Below are 16,391 nucleotides of genomic sequence, written 5' to 3'. Positions count from 1 at the left end.
CCGGTACCGCTCATCCGACAGATATTTAAACAGTCACTCACACTTTCACTGTAGGTGATCCGTTTTCACAGAACCTGACGGAAAAGACCAGAAACATGTGGAAAATGAAAACAAAACTCTTTCATTTAATTAATAATTAAGATGTCATAAAATATTTATTTAATATTAAAATGTTGGGTTTTTTCAGTGCAGATACTTTTATTGCAGTATCTGCAGTATCAGCTGAACGATTATCATTAATCAATTAATAGGATTGATTAGAAATGCTTAGACTTGTTGAAGTTGTTTTGATGTTTTCCCAGCAGGCTGAGTGACATTCTGATTCTGGATGAGGACAGGAAACAGGAAGTGCTGGTACCGCTCCGTCGAAACTGAGAGAACCTGCATCCGTTTATAAGAAGGTTCTGCTGAGCTGTGTGTGCAACGCTGCAGTAATCCTGTCATGAGTAATTATTTACGTAAAACTGGAAATTAGCTCAGCAACATGAGTCAGAAGATGAAGCCGAGGTTCTGAGGACGTCCGGGTTTCGCCTTCAGCAAAGAAATTATTTCCATTTGGGTGAAGCCAGGCAAACAACTGGAGATCATCTGCATGAAAGTGACCAGAGGCAGAAGGAGGCCCACAGCATGACTCCACCACCACCGTGCTCCACCGCTGGGATGAGACCGAGTGTTTCTGGTTTCCTCCAGAGTCTGATGAAGTTCCCTCAGTCAGGCCGAGGTCAGCAGAGTGTCGCCCAAACAGGAAGCAGCGTTCTAGTCTAAAGGTCGTTTCATCACACCAGCTGGTCGGCCCAACAGGAAGTCAGCTTCTCTCTCTGAGAGACGGCCGCTACACCGGCCGGATGAAACCAGCAGAACGGTCCGGGCTGGTTCTGGTAGATCTGACCCCCATGCACTCAGTTCAGACTCCACATATTCATTAAAACAAATTGAACCCTTTAGCATCGTATCGTAGTGAAATGTTGTTTAAATGTTAAACTTTTCCATAGAAGGAAACTGTCCGTATTTACCTGCTAAAATAAATTAAGATAAATTACATTTCAAAGGCAGAGGAATGGAAACATGAAAATCTAATTGAATGCAAACGCATTAAAATGTCCTGGAAATCAGCAAACAAATCAACCAGATTTAGTTTAAAAGACAAAAAGAGGGAAAAAAAATAAAAATGTAACCCAGAAATAAACAACTGGGATAAATCTTCTCTTTTTTTACATGAACATAGTTGAGATTCTGAACTGATCAAATTAAAACCAGACACAGAACATATTGTCCAGGAGGCCAGAAGAGTTAAACTGCCCCCTACTGGACGCTATGGTGCAGGACAATCCAGAGTTTCATTTTCATTTGAAAGAAAATCTGAAGATTTTTTAAAATAAATAAAGCTTATAGGTAAACTGGATTTTAGTCCATCAGGCTGGAAGCTTTTCTTCCTCTGTTTTATCTCTCGGCAGAAGGCAGCTTTGTTTATGTCTTCCAGGAAACATTTTGTTTTCAACACAAAATGTTTCATTAAAACTCAAACAGTTACAAACATTTCCTCTTAGATTTTCAATCAATTTTATTATTTTATCAGCAGAAAAGAGACGGAGGTTCAGAAGAAGAAAAAGAAAAGAAAACATAACAGAAACCAGATTTCTTCTGTTCTGGTTTCTGGGTTTAAAGGCTGTTTGTCTCCCTCTGCTGGAGCCAGAGGCGCATCACATGCAGTCATGACTAAAGGTGATTGCTACTGCGATTTATTTAAATCTGCTGTTTTTCTCGTAGAACCTGCTGAAACATCTTCAGTTGGTCATAAATCTGAGTCCTCCACTAAATTTGACCGTCTGGATAAAGTTGGTCAAACTTTAACCCTAAGCCTCGTGTCCCGTCACTCTGGCCTCTCGTTCCCTCATATCTGGTTCTGTTCCTGACCATTCAAAACCTGTAAACATCACACCAATACCTCAAAACCTGGCTTACCTCCTCCGAGATCCCGACCGGCTCGTGTCCAACATCAGAAAACACCACAAAACGTGTGCTGGAGTTTATTGTCATGTTTATTGTTATTAGAACAAATGGCGATATTTGATTTCTTACAAAACATTTCTTGATGTGGATTATTTCAGGATTAATCTCAGGTTAGCATGATCCAACTGTGTTTCAACATGAAAAATAAGATCAAATATTCTCGAACCATCTGCCATCACAAACAGCTGGAACCCCTCCTAGGACCTGCTAAGAGTGTATGTGTATGTGTGTGTGTGTGTATGTGTGTGTGTGTGTGGGGGTGTGTGTGTGTTAAATTGTCAGGTCTTTGGGGTTGACCACCTTCCCGATGAACAGCAGCGCTCCTGACGGTTCGTCTCGGATCAGGTAGACAAAGGGCCGGTCCACTCGGTACGTCAGGTGGGAGGGCACCGAGACGGCGCTGGGGTACTGGGCTCCTTCGGGCGCCGTCTCCATGACAACCTTATGATTGATGCTGGTGAGTTTGGCCGGCTGGACTGAGATCTTCTCCAGTTCTTGGTTGTCCAACCAGTCATTGAGGCCTGCAGGAAGGAATGAGGAGAGTGAGGATCGACTCATGCTCCTTGGTGTCCCACTGGGTCACCGCTGCCTCGCACAAACCAGACACCTCTGCTTTTAAATGCTGGGAGTCAGTCAGCTGTGTGGCTGAATGTTCTGCTGGGTTCCCCAGTTTCACTAACTAGTCCCTTAACTTTCCTTCAGGACTGACCGTCCTGTGTCAGAGAACCAGAGACCTCCTCAGTCATGGACTGAGTGAAATGGAAGGTCTTTGCTCCTCTGGGTGACTCACCGAGGTCGCCAAGCAGTGGCAGCAGGTCGGTGGAGTAACTAAGCCTCAGGACAGGCAGCGTCAGGGACACCCGAGCCGGCTGCAGCGCCATGGAGAGGTCCTGAACGAACTCGGCGGTCAGACTCTCCTCCAGCAGCGTGGTGTTGGTCGTCACGTCGTCGGGCAGGAAGACAAACATGCTGACGTCGTTCTGCATCTGGATCTGAGCGATCTGCAGGAGGAACCACAACATTCCTGAGTTCTTTGCCAACAGCTCCTCGGCTCTGCTGCTCACAACACTCACAGTGCAGCTCAGGTCCGAGTCCACGCCCATCTTCACCGGGTAGTTATCCTGTTGCATCATGGGAACACGGACCGGAGCCCCGTTTTCCACCTGGAAGTCCTGCTGAACTCCTCCCTGACTGAAGCGGGTCACCCATCCCCCTGTTGGAGGAAAACCCAGACGTCAGTCCGGTTCTGGCTGCTGTAACAGCCGGTGGCTGTCTCAGGGTCCGGCATTGGAACCGACAACCCTGCAGGGTCTGACCACCAAACGTCAGGAACCATTAATACTGCTGCTGATGTGAAATATTCTCCGCCCCCTGGTGGCCACTCCAGCTCATTGAAGATCTAATTTTTTACTTTCCTATCAATGATCTACAACAAAGTATCTGAGCTAGACTAAGACTGAAAAAAATAACTACAGGAATACTCAAGATATTAGCAGTAATGCAATATTACCAGAAAAAAACAAAAAGTCATTCTGTGAAAAAAAAACTGTTATTATGAGATATTACTATCACTTTATTCTGGTAATACTACAACTTTATTCTTGCATCTATTCTTGTATTATTATGACATTATTCTCGTACAGTGAACACTTTATCCATGAACATTTCTCCTGCCTGTCTAACTGGTTCTGAACTTCTTGTCACCAGGATGTGAGTTCGGTTTGATCTTTACAAAACTTCTCCGTCTGTTTCGTAAAGATCAGACCAAACCGAAAACCAAACCAGGTTTTTCCTCTTCCTTCATGAACCGTCGATACCTTTGAAGTAGGCGGCGCTGATGGCGTTGACGCCGGCGGTTTGAGGGAGACCCTTGGTCAGGAACTGTTGGACCTTCCTTCCCGTCTGCTGAGACACCCAATCATTGATCTCCTTCGTGTCTTTGGCTCCACCCAGCAGCGCTTTGGGGCGGATGCCATACTGCTGCTCCACCAGCTTGAAGAAGTCCTGCTTCAGACGGAGTCCTGAAAACCAAAGGAGTGATGGGTCAGGATGGCTTTGGGTTTTTCTAGAAGATCTGGACTCTTTCAGTAAGTCAGAGACACCAGAACCTTTGAAACGGTTTGGGTCATTAACATGGACTCACGTCGTGTCACGTAGAGCCGAGCAGCCGAGCTCAGGCCTTTGCCTGAGGAGTTCACTGAGGCCAGCAAGTTCTTCAGGGTATTCTGGAGCTGGGGGTCCTGCAGGGTGTGGTACCGGAGAGCCCGGTACAGCTGCCTCTGGGCGTTCTCAGAGCCCCCTGCAGGACAGGAGGGGAAGTGCAGAGTCGCTGGTTATGATGATGCTTCAGAGGAGGAATAAGGAGACAGGGTGCCTGAAGGTTTGAGGGGACCAATCAAAGTAAACTGGTTCAGGCCCAGTTAGAGCCAGTACACTCACCCATGGACAGCTGGGTCAGAACCGAAGACACGCTGATCGGAGACAGAAACAGGTTGGCCGAAGTTTCGCGGCTCGTCAAAGCCCGGAACAGGTTGTAGCCAAAGTCCGAGGTGGCGGCGCCCATCTTGGTGGTGGGCGTGGTGAAGAGCTCCACATGTTCCTCCTCCGCGGCCGCCTCCTCATCTCCGAAGTCCGACTGCACAGAACAGGGACAGAACCATTAGAACGGACCGGCACTACACCCAGCTCTGGTTTCACAGCTGGTTATACTGAGCAGAACCAGAACTAAATCCTGGAAGTGACAAATGTCTGTACTGGAACCAGTTCCACTGGAGATGTTCTACTGGAACTTCTCTTTCTAAGCTGGTTTAGTTTTCTCGCCAGGAAAACAGGCCATGTGCACAACAGTTTCACATTTACCAACTTTCATTTAAATGATTGCATTCGAACAATCTGATCTGCTAAACAAGCTGAAAACTCTAAACACACTTCATCATGAATTAACCAAACTTGTCTGCAGATTGTAAATGTTGGTATTGGTTTCGTCTGTTTGTTTTCAGTTCATCCCAACATCAAATCTGAATTATCTCTCTGTCATAATTCACCTTTTCAACACAAAAATCATAGCTGTAACCGTCGGCTATTAATATATATATTTGATATGTTACCTTATCAGCCAGGACAGCAGGATAATACAGTTTTTAACCTTGATTATACTCACACGGGACGACCGGCACACACACACCACCATGCACACACACACACTTTCCAACTCTACAGGACCTGCATCCCAGAGAAAACCCTCACATGCTCAGGGAGAACATGCAGCTCCATGCAAAAAGACCCAGACTGGAATCTGAACCCAGCAGGAGGTTTTTACTGAAACGCAGCAACAGAAACCACGAACTGAACGTTTTTATTCCACAAACTAAACGTTTTTACTCCATGAATTAAACAGAGTAAAAGCTGCAGGAAGCTGAAGGCCCTGAAACACAAGGAGACGTTCTGTGATTACCTGAGCCCAGCAGAAGCTCAGGACGGCTGCCAACGCCAGCAGGAACGTTGTTCGCATCATCCTGAAAAACAAGCAGATGAACGCCATGACGCTATGATGCTGTGACGCCATGTCACTGAAGAGACAGAAGAATCACATGACTTCCTGTTCTGCCTCTCTCCACGCAGCCTGAGGTTGTCCTGATGCGTCAGGACAAACTCACCACTTCTCTCATTTTCTTCTCCTACTACTCTCCACTCTGCTGTACTTGCTGTTATTCCAACGGTTAACTTCATGTTCAGTTATTTTCTCTCTATAGAAGTTACACCTGGTCTGGCTTCTGATTGGTTGGTTCCTTCCTGGAGGCGGGGCATCAGCGGGCATAATGCTGCCATCACCTGATCACTCTCCTCTCCTGCTGTGAACATTTTACTTTAACATAGAAGGTTCTCCTGGTTCTTGTTGTGTCTCTGTCTTCTCTCAGCTCCAGTCTGTCGCTGGTACTGAGCCCGGTTCTGAATCTGAGTCCGGTTCTGGTTCTGCTGGAGGTTTCTTGCTGTAAAAGGGAGGTTTTCCTCTCCACTGTCGCAACATGCATGCTCAGTGTGAGGGATTGCTGTAAAGTCAGCGACACAACACAGGTGGTGTTCTACTGTCGCCCCCTGCTGGTCAGGAGGAGAGAATGCTGAAAGTCTGAAATGAGTTCCTCTGTAAATCATCTCTAAGCTTTTGTTGTGAACCGGAGTAAAGAAATGAACTGAAATGAGCTGAGTTCATATCTCAGAAGACGTTTTCCCTCACGGGTCAGAAACCTGTTTTCAGCAGGAGGAGGCAGAGGCATTTTCTGTTGAGCTGACACAGACAGCAGACGCTCTGATTACAGCCTCCGCTGCACAATGGCGGCATTCTGCTGCTTCCTGCGCACATCTGGACCGTCTTCACACCAAACCTCAGACCACACAGGAATGATGGGAAACCCAGATGGAGTTGGCCAGCAGATTTTTTCCTCTGAGACTCAAAACGAAAACAAGAGCCGTGGAGTGGAGAAAGTGATTCAACGTTTCCTGACATGAAGCTCAACAGAAACAAACTAAACTCGTCCAGCGCCTCATTCTGTCCGCCAGGGAAGCTCCAGGTCCGTCCTGATCTTATGGTTTATTACCTAAATCATCGTCTCACGTGATCAGCTCTCACTGTCTGCAGAACGAGCCCACATCATCACTCCTCCACCACTGTGCTTTGTTTGTTTGCTCTTCTTAACCAACAATCCATAATTGTTTCTAAAATACATGAAGCCCAAACCTGGAATGGAAAGTTTTCCCAGGGAAATTCCCTCCTACTTAGGTTTTAACTGGAGTTAAAGCCGAATATATCAAAGTAAAATATCTGACATATTTTATGTCTAATATTTTACTTCGTGTGGAATCAGAATTAGATCAGAATATGAAAACAGTTGAAGGCATACAGGAATAAATATGAGAGTTCTTCGGAGGTTCTCATGGTTCTGATGGTTGAGTTTGGACCAGAGCTGCTGCTGTTTCACATTATATAAACCCCGGAGTGGAAAATCGCCGCAGCTGTTTGCAGTTTTTGGCTCCGCGGCGCAGAAGGAAGACTTTGTTTTTCAGCACAACTCTCAGGAAAAAAAAAACGAGCATAAAAACTGGACTGATTCACTTCGGATTTAAATGTAAAAAATTAAATCAAAGCGGCCCAAAGAAGCCCCAAGTGTCTTTCTGACAGTTCTGAATCACTGGACCCAAAACTGCAAACTGGAGCCCGGATCCAGTTTGCACATTTTTGACCATCAACGGATAATTTCAATTTCAGGAAAAACGCAAAAAAGAGGAGCAGCAGTTCACTCACCTCTCCGGTCCGGACGGTCCACGTCGCTGGTGCTGCTGTCTGTCTGTCTGTCTGTCTGCGGAGACTGGTGGACCCGCGGCGTCGCGCAAAGGCGGCGCGCGCACGGGGCGCGCACACTGTTTCGCTTTAGGAAGCTGCATTCAGCTTAGTTTAGGTTAAATAAAAACTTTTAACAATATTTATTATTTAATCTACAAATTTCCTTTTATTAGCTTTGGAAGCAGATGAACTTAGTTTCCTCTGTTTTAATGTTTCTCACTGATTTAGCCAGAAAATTTCAAAATAGATTAAAAAATTAGAATCAAACACAAACTGTAAAAAAGAAGATGAGCTACAGCTTCTTCCTGTCCGTTGTTACCTGTGGCAACATGGAACCGTTTTCATCTTTGTCAGTTCCGGTCCAGAAGGTCCATCGGGTCCAAATGCCAACAAATCAGCTGCCATATCATTTCATTATTGTTTGTTTTTGTGAGGTTTTGCACTTCGTGAATATTTCTTTGTTTATATGTGGAATCAGATGAATGTATCCAAACCTCTTTAAAACAATAAGGTATTTTATTTCACAGTTACTGATGAACATGGTAGCAGTTTTAAAAAACCAACAATATTTCCTATCAGAGGCTGTTTTTACTCGCTGGAAGATATTTTTGAAATTTAATAAAGAACAGACGTTGTGTAAAAACAGAACATGTCAATCATAAAAACATTAGTTACAGACCTGTTTCAGGGCAGAATATTGTGGTTTTTAGCTAAACTACGATCACGTGATGCGCCCGTCTTCTAACAGTGAGACATGAAACAAGCTAACGCGTTAGCTTTCAGAGGGTTTACAGAAGCCGTCCAGTCTGTTATCTAGTCACTGTAAGTTATTGGTTGTATTGATCTGGAAGGGAGACGTCGGAGTCTCTATTTATCTGAAGAGATGTTGCATAATTTCTTTATTATAATTTTTTTATTTTTCAGACTGGGACGAAATTTTCTGGTTTGGAGCAGGGCTCGTCTCCTTGAGTCTTACTGCTGCTGCCATCTTGTTCATCGACCTGCTGCAGCTGCTCTTTCCCCCCACCAGGGGCGCTGCAGGACTGAAGAGTGCTGCCCTCTGCTGGCAATCTGTTGAGCTCGACGTTCAGGTCTGTTTCCCTGGCCGCCGCTGTACCAGGCTGGTCGTTCATGGTGTTGTTCCCGTTGGGGTCGTCGTTAGGCATAGGGTCGTTGTCGGGGGCGGGGTTTGTGACGATGCCCATGAACAGAGGGGCCAGAGAGAAGTCATCAACAAGGGCAAACAGGAAAGGGGAGTTGACAGAGAACAGGGAGATGGAGCGCATTGCAGTCACCACGGTGGTGGCGGACGCTTCGACACCTTCTTCACTGAGCTCCATGGTGGTGGCGTGACGGACGCTCGACACCCTGAGGGGTTGCTCAGAAATCCCAGAGAGGTCCGGACCCAAAAACAGGGAGCCGAGTCCTTACAGACAAGCACAAAAGGAGAAAAAAACTCAACAGAGATGTAAATACACAACATCCTCCAGAGTGTCTATGATGCTCTGAACCAGACCCTCAGAGCAGGAAACCACACAACCACCAACAGATTGGCTATTTTCAGAAGACAGATCAGTATTTGTCCCTTCTTCACACATTCTACACCTATAAGTCATTACATTATTACCACCTGCCTAATAATGTGACAGCCTAACCTGCCGTGGCAGGGACTTCCACTGACACCATCAGTTCTTTCCACTGGACCTCTACAGTCCTGCTCGTTGCCTCTTTCAGGGGGAGTCATGGGCACCTAATATCTTACTGCACTGGGTGCTCCGGCATCCTCTTGTCAGAACCAAAACAACTCATTTGATGGTCCACATGGGCCAACAATCATTCCTCCTGTGCATAACTAAACCTTGACCAGCCATGACTATGTTCTTGGTTCACCACTGTTCCTTCCTTAAACCTGATCATGGTAGACCAGAAATTCCTCACAAGAAATGCAGCTTTAGAGTTCTGATTCAGGCAGGTTGGCCCTGGTCAAACTTGCTGAAATCCTTTGCTCCCAATTTTTCCTCCTTCTAAGACATCAATTCTGAGAACAAAATGCTCAGTTGATGCCTGATACGTCCCACTTTTGATAGGTTGCTTAATGAAAATGCTATCACCTGTTGGGGATCATAATCTGATGCCTGATTGGTGTATGTACGTGTCCTGTCTCTGTCAGCTGGTTACATCATGACGTATCTGCATTGCATACTACCATAGTTTGAGGCTTCCAGTCTGTGTCACTGCTGACCAATAGAACCACAGTTAGTCCTGAAATGCTTTAACAGGCATCAGTCTACCTGTCTAACTAACCAATGAGATCGCACAACCCTCACCCATGCTGGTCAGTGCCTCTTCGAGCTCCTGTCGATATTGGAGCTTCATCTTTGGTACGTTGACCTGCATTGATTTTTCTTGAGGTAGACGACTGTAGAGGTCAGAAATGTTTAGCTTGGGAAGCACCAATGAGACGTTTCCTATGGGAAGGATGACTAGGAAGCTGGTGTTTCCTTTGAAGGGAAAGCTGGCAACCTGCAAGGGACAAAGACTCATTTTGTTAGGATAAAATAAACTAATCCCAGCATCAGATTTCCATGACGTATGGGGGATGTGATACCTGTGCCTGCAGCTGAGGGTCGTCCATCAGGCGTAGAGGATACTGGGCAGACTTCATCATGTCCACTGACACTGAGTTCTGGCTGTCAAGATAAAACACTCCCTTTGAGGTCACCTGGGGGTCAAACTGGGTCTTCCATTCACCTGACAAACAGATACAGCAAAAACAAACTTTTAATCAAGGTCAACATGCAGACATCTTTTGTTAAATATGACTCCTATGGTTTCAGCTCAAACTCAGGGGAAGGTGTAGGTGAGGTCATCCTCTTCCAACACCCTACAATACACTTCTGATTGGTGAGGGATTGATTGAAGGGTTCACCTTTGAAGTAAACACCGTTAATGAGCATTAGCACCACGTCATGTGGAATGCTTTCCAAGAAGTTGGGGATGTTTCCATTGGTGACGTTCTCCACCCATTGGTTGACCTCATCCACAGAGACCAGAGGGAAGGGCCGGGACCGGTACCTGGACAGTAAAACAGTTTGAAAACAGATCTGGCATAGACCAGACCACACAAAAGATGACTGTTTGTTTAAGTAATTACAAACTCCTCAAAACATCAAACCAGATCTTTCAAAAGTCTGGTGTGGAAAATTATTTTTTGATGAAAGATTGATCCACTTTGTCTAAATACACTAGTCCAGTTCCCTCTTCTGTTATCTTTGTAAGGGTTTGGTTCCCAAATATAACCGATACCTGGCCAGAGATTCCTCAACAAATGACAGCTTCACTTCAAATCCTGAGGTGAGGAAGAAGAAAGAACGAGAGTTACTAATGTGTGCTGATGTGAGGAACCACCACCGCTGATGTCCCACCTGGCCTCAGGTACATGCGTGCCGCCACCTCCAGTGACGTGTGGGTTAGATGAGGCACAAGGCTTCCCAGGATGTGATGGAAGCATGGTCGGTCGTGGGCTTGAAGACTTTGTAGGAGAAGCTTCTCTGTTTCATTGCGGGAACCTTAGGAAAGATAAATGAAACTCGTTAGCGTGTTAGCATTAATCTGCAACATTATAATTCATTCTAAATCTAGATTTCATCTGGAAAATGAAGCTGGTGAACCTAAGGTGAGGTGAGCGAGGGCGAACATCAGGCTGAGAGGGGAGAGGATGACGTTGGGCTGCTGTGGGCTGATAGCAAGCTTCTCCAGGATCTTCAACCCCAACTGCTCTATAGCGCCCCCTATCGCCCGGTGTTCCTCATGGGTGAATGTTCTCCCACAGTTACTGACGTTTTTCTCCTCCTTTTCATCTGTGACTGGAGAGAATCCAGGAGCTGCTGTGGCGGGCTCTTCCTGAACAGACATACACAGAGTTCAGACACGAATGCTAACGAGAGAAACGCCACGAGTCGGTTCTTCTTACGGTCAGTCCCTGACGACTGAGGCACAGCAGCAGCAGAAGAAGACACAGCTTCATTTCCAGACGGCCAGCCTGGAAATACAGACAAAGACATGACTGAACACCAGCTCTGCACAGTGGTCAGCACACTTTCACTAATCCGCTTATGCGCGAAGAGCTAGTTTTTCGTTTAGCATTTTATCATCTCATCTAGTGCGCTTAGCTTCTCCTACATACTGTTTTGTAGTGCACGTTGTGTCATCAACATGTTGGGTTTCCATACAGTTGAATTCATTTTGTTCATATTGAACCACACGGATTAGTTTTTGTTTCAACTAAATACTGTGTTGGTCTAGTGCTTTAGCATTAGCAGAACTAAGTTTTTGGTCAGTAGAGTTCATCTTTGGTTCTGAACATCGATTTTTAAATCCAGGCATGCAAAAGGGAATGTTCTGTTCAGCCTCGGCAGACTTTAACTAGACCTGTCCAGCATGTGCTAATGGCAGGAAATGATGCGATGTCCTCCTTGATCGTTGAGGTCCCAGCGTGTGTAACATGTATTTTGGGTTTTCATCCTTTGTAAACTATGATCATCAAAATGAGCAGAACCAAACTCTTGTTATTGTTCTGATGTAACTGAGACCCTCCAGGTTAAAGTTTTGGATCCACCTCCATTTCTCCACTCTGTCATGTGATCCATTAGATTTTAGAAGAATCAGATTTCCTAACATCCTGTTTTACACCAAACTGACAAAACAGCTTTTAGAACCAGCGATTATGTAAATATCCAGTGAGTGCGGAGCCCAGACGGGTCGGAACCAGTGGATGGTTCAGATGTGGCAGCTATGTTTACCAGGAGACTAAAGGTTAGTGTTTCAGAACCATTTTTGGCTGAACGGCAGTACGCTGAATAAACACAAAGCAGAAAACAATGAACTGAGCATGAAAACACAAACACTTTCCAACAGTTCAGGTCCTCCGCCACAATCATAATTCAGAGATCAGTGGATGATATGGATACATTTATTACACTCACAATTAACCTTTACAAACAAGACTTTATTAATGTAGCAGATTTCTCCCCAAACAACCAATCAGACAAAGTTCTGACGAAATACGAGCTGACCCAAACTCACCTGGACTTCGCTTGAGAAGAGGAGATGAAAAACGGAGAATAATAAAAGAAAATCCAGATGTGATCAACCTTCTTCTGGCTGTTCAGCGTAGTGGACCCAGCAACTGCCACCCCCATGTTAGCGGGTTAATAATCAACCCTGACCGGATTGTTGTGGAGGCCGTGGTCACTGCTATACATTCCAATCAAATGAAAGTTAAAACGCTCGTTTACCAGGATCCAAATGATCCACAGGGAGAAATTAAATCAAACTAAATTCACTAATTAATCTTTGCTGTGTCCGATTATTTATGGAGCATTCAGTCAGAATACAGTTGACCGACGGCTCTAAATTATTTAGTTTGAATTTAGCCTTTATTATAAAATGACCATTAATAGAACACCACAGAGAGCAAAATGTATTAGTCAAGAAAAGCTAGACATAAATGTTGAGAAAAGATTTTTTTTTTTCAAAAAATATCAACCAAAAGCATAACAAAAGAAAGTCTAACACCAAAAGTATTCATGCTAAATGATAAAACAATAAACCCAAACATATTTTCAAAGAAAAACTGAGCGATTGGGATTCAGTTACAAGAAAACTAGTAAGACTGTGGTTAGCAAACAGGCTAATCAGGCTGTGATTCTACATACTTTTGTTTTCAAACAATAACATTTAGTATTTTTACTCACTAAAGAGTTAACAGCATAGAAAGTGACTGATTTAATGACACAAACTGAATAAGTTTTAGAGAAAGTTTGTTTAGATTAAAAGCTGGAAATTCAACTTTAAAGGGTGTCTTTTGTTGTTGTTTTTTTAGAAAAGCCCAGATCTCCCATAAAAACATATCACTTTTCAGCTCTAACAGGTTAGCTAAAACAAATAGCTAGCTAGCTGAGCTAAACAACATGAAACATCTAAATTTTAAAAGACTAAGCATTTTTAGAAAATTTAGTTATACTACCAGTAAGTAGATAAAATAATTTAAAATAATTCTTATTCAGAAAAGCTAAAAACGACCTCAAGTTTCAAAAAGGTTTTGAGTCGATCTCGGCAGAAGGTGACAAACTGAACGCTGAGACCAGAACTTCCTCTTCTGACGCGCTTATCAAAATATTCACTAAGATCCTAAACGTTTGTAGCTTCGTTAAAGAATGGTCATTAAAAAAAAATCTACAAAATATGTTAAAATTAATCTTATCAGTAATTATTGTTTCAACAAGGTGTTGCGCAATTCAGTGTATTAAAAAAAAACAATTCGACTCAAAGACCGACTAGCTAATTTAAACTCCTGCTCAGCTGGTCAATCAACCATCTCTGAGTTCAGGGAAGCGATGATTAATAATCGAGAAATAAATATCAAGCCTGGAAACTTGATATCGTAACGGACTGAATGTTTTGTTTTTAACGTAATCTTTGCTCGGCTTGCGGGGCGCAGGCGGTTGCCACGGCAACAGGTGTGCTTAAACTACAAAGAGAGGGAGAGTAAAAAGGTAGGAGTGGTTTTGAGTTGATCACCTGTTTGGGTTATTTTACCTTTGTTTACCTTTGCTGTGGCTCATTACAGCCGCTGTAGTTTCTAAACGTTGGACTAATTACCTCGTTCGTTTGTGAGTTTACATCATTCACAACAAACATCAAATAGAACAAATATGTTTCATAACATTTTAACAAACAAATGGCTTCTACCGCGATAATTATGTGAATTTAAATTAATTATATCCCAGCTTCAGAAGATTTGCCTTTACCTTTACAGAGCTCTTTGGTTCCTCCTATCAGTCTGTAGCTTCTCATATTCAGATCATCAAACCAAATTTCAGATCCACCATAACTGACTGATACCTGCTGGCCTCAGGTTTGTAACCAGTAACCTCCTCCCAGTGTCAGAATCTCTCCGAGGAAGAAACTGCATTAGGTTTTCTATCACTTTAATATTTCTGCTATGACTGATGTATATTCGCAGATAAAATAAGTCAATAGAGTTTAATTTACTATTTTTATGTCTTCGTGTCATGAGGTAGATCTCAGCCGGCTGCTGAGAGAAAAACTAGATCTTGGTCTCAAAACGTTTCAGCAGCCCAGATCTAAAGGGTCGTTAGATTATCCTTATAGACACAGCAAAAAGAAAGTAAGGGACGGTTTCAGGTGAAAGTCGCTTACGTAACATTGGAACCTTCTTAAAACTTTCCACTTTGTAAAGACGCCTGAACCCAGCAGGAGGAGGGTAAACCCTGTCCTACACTCTGTTGTGTCTCATTGTGCTTTCCACATACATCCAGAGCAGAGAGAGTGGGCGGATGTTTGTCTTGTGCTGACCGCCAAGTTCCAGCCTAACGCCCCCACATCGCAGCTCTGTGACAAACAGCGTCGCTTCGGCCATCTTGGAAACCCCGATATGCTGAAGAGCTTCACACCAACGTAGCGCAGAGGAGCAGGTCGTCTGAAGAACAGTGGAAAACTAGAACTGTTTGCTCAGCAGCTGGAGCCGACCTTAACAGGACCACCCGTCTTTTGGGGGGGAATCACAACGTAGAAATATGTTCAAATAAAAAGCAGACACTGAAAACATGTCAGCAAGAGCCTCTGATACCAGTCAGCTGCAGCAACATCTGGAACTCACTGCCATTTACCCAGAGGAAGAGCTATAAACCAGAACCGCATTCAGAAGCTGTTTACTGTCATCCTCCAGTCCAATCTGCAGGTGGCAGAAGGTTCATCTGATCAAACTACTACATCCATACATAGACATGAGGGAAATGTCCAGTCAGCACCGGATTCTGAAAGGAACCAAAGCAAAAGCTAAAGATCTTGTGAAGAAGCTGCTGAAACGGGTAGAAAGTCATTCTCCACTGTGAAACCAGTTCTGTCCCTTCATGGGTTGAAAGGCCAATCAGAGAAGAAGAAGAAGAAGCCATTACTCCTTACAAAGACAGAAAAATGTTTGTATAGATGTTCAGAGATGAAGACCTTCATCGTTGGCGACCAGGTCCAGAACCTTTGTATTTGGGTGTTTCTGGTACATCAGTAAATCTGACCCACAGCGTCGTCCGCTAACAGCAGCGATGGAAGACTCTCCTCCGGCCCCACTGGGGTTTATTTCTGCTTCTCCTGTTGGGTTCAAGTTGTGCTTAAACTTGAACCTATGCTAGCCTGAAGTAGCATATTAATGCTAACATGTAGAAGCTAACACTAATGTTAGCTTCTACAGTCCATGAAAGATCAGTGAAATTCTGGAAACATGAACAAATAGAAAAACTCTTTGCTCCAAAAACTTGAAGATTAAAAACTGTAAAAATATGATATGTAAAAATATGTTTAAAAAAAACCAAACGATTAAAATATGGTTGATGTTCAGCTCTGGCGACTGTTAGCAGCAAAAATGGTTTATGAATTGAAAATGTTGCTGATTTTGTCAAAAATGTGATTAATCAATTACTGATCCTGCAATTGTGTGCAATTAAAACTTCTAGTCTTGCCACGAATTTATCAGTGAAAATCAAGTAATAGTTTGGATATTATTAACGCTGTAAAACATAACATTCATACTTTGAGACTTTTTCAAAGAATGTAATCTATTGAAAGACATACTAAAGGACAGAATCTAATTATTTTAAAAATAAAAAGAACCAATATACAAGAATTTTGGACACCAAAGTATCAAACATCCATCCAGTTCTGACATTGCAACATATTTTGGTTCTGATAAAGAAATTTGTGCTGCTTTTAAAATATCGCTGTGATAAACTTCTGCTTCTGCCTGAAGTGGTCAGTCTGTATTTCATGTACTTTCATTCTTGTTTATTTTTGTTCTAGAAAAATGTTATTAATTGGAAATTAAAATCAGTAGAGCAACATCACTACCAGCTGATGTCCACTGGGTGGCAGCACAGGATAAACTGGAGCCTAATCAGTGTGACGTCGGCAAATAATGTAACCTACGGCTAAAAAGGCTGAGAGAGTCATCAAATTATTAGAGTAA

The 16,391-nt window shown here is 43.6% G+C and overlaps 3 protein-coding genes across 4 annotated transcripts in view; 1 reads left to right on the top strand and 2 right to left on the bottom strand.

Moving 5' to 3' along the window:
• Positions 1 to 2,018: 2,018 nt before the first annotated feature.
• On the bottom strand, positions 2,019 to 7,464 carry serpinf1 (serpin peptidase inhibitor, clade F (alpha-2 antiplasmin, pigment epithelium derived factor), member 1). Its single transcript, XM_044141155.1, has 8 exons — positions 7,310 to 7,464; positions 5,465 to 5,525; positions 4,450 to 4,645; positions 4,154 to 4,309; positions 3,828 to 4,031; positions 3,084 to 3,223; positions 2,801 to 3,011; positions 2,019 to 2,531 (listed from the first exon to the last, which is right to left on the bottom strand). Exons 1-8 carry the CDS (start codon positions 7,447 to 7,449, stop codon positions 2,281 to 2,283), a joined length of 1,359 nt encoding a protein of 452 aa, XP_043997090.1. The 5' UTR covers positions 7,450 to 7,464; the 3' UTR covers positions 2,019 to 2,280.
• A 381-nt stretch (positions 7,465 to 7,845) lies between these two features.
• Positions 7,846 to 13,547, bottom strand: serpinf2a (serpin peptidase inhibitor, clade F (alpha-2 antiplasmin, pigment epithelium derived factor), member 2a). Of its 2 annotated transcripts, XM_044141154.1 has the most exons (10): positions 13,433 to 13,547; positions 12,434 to 12,604; positions 11,322 to 11,390; positions 11,020 to 11,251; positions 10,774 to 10,917; positions 10,655 to 10,697; positions 10,278 to 10,423; positions 9,957 to 10,099; positions 9,676 to 9,871; positions 7,846 to 8,774 (listed from the first exon to the last, which is right to left on the bottom strand). In XM_044141154.1, the coding sequence occupies exons 3-10, from the start codon at positions 11,373 to 11,375 to the stop codon at positions 8,269 to 8,271; spliced, it is 1,464 nt and encodes a 487-aa protein (XP_043997089.1). In that variant the 5' UTR covers positions 11,376 to 11,390; positions 12,434 to 12,604; positions 13,433 to 13,547; the 3' UTR covers positions 7,846 to 8,268. The 2 variants fall into 2 exon arrangements, with proteins under 2 accessions (XP_043997089.1, XP_043997088.1); XM_044141153.1 differs by lacking the exon at positions 13,433 to 13,547 and having other exon boundaries at positions 12,434 to 12,892.
• A 337-nt stretch (positions 13,548 to 13,884) lies between these two features.
• slc13a5a (solute carrier family 13 member 5a) overlaps positions 13,885 to 16,391 on the top strand; it is a 14,893-nt gene continuing 12,386 nt past the window's right edge. The window contains 1 exon segment of the mRNA XM_044141152.1: positions 13,885 to 13,905. The gene's annotated coding sequence lies outside the window, so the exon portion shown is untranslated.

The sequence above is a fragment of the Gambusia affinis genome, linkage group LG15 (genome assembly GCF_019740435.1).
Source record: "Gambusia affinis linkage group LG15, SWU_Gaff_1.0, whole genome shotgun sequence".
Classification (NCBI taxonomy): Eukaryota; Metazoa; Chordata; class Actinopteri; order Cyprinodontiformes; family Poeciliidae; genus Gambusia; species Gambusia affinis.
The sequence above is the reverse complement of the archived record's forward strand: the minus strand, read 5'-3'. Positions and strand labels throughout refer to the sequence as shown.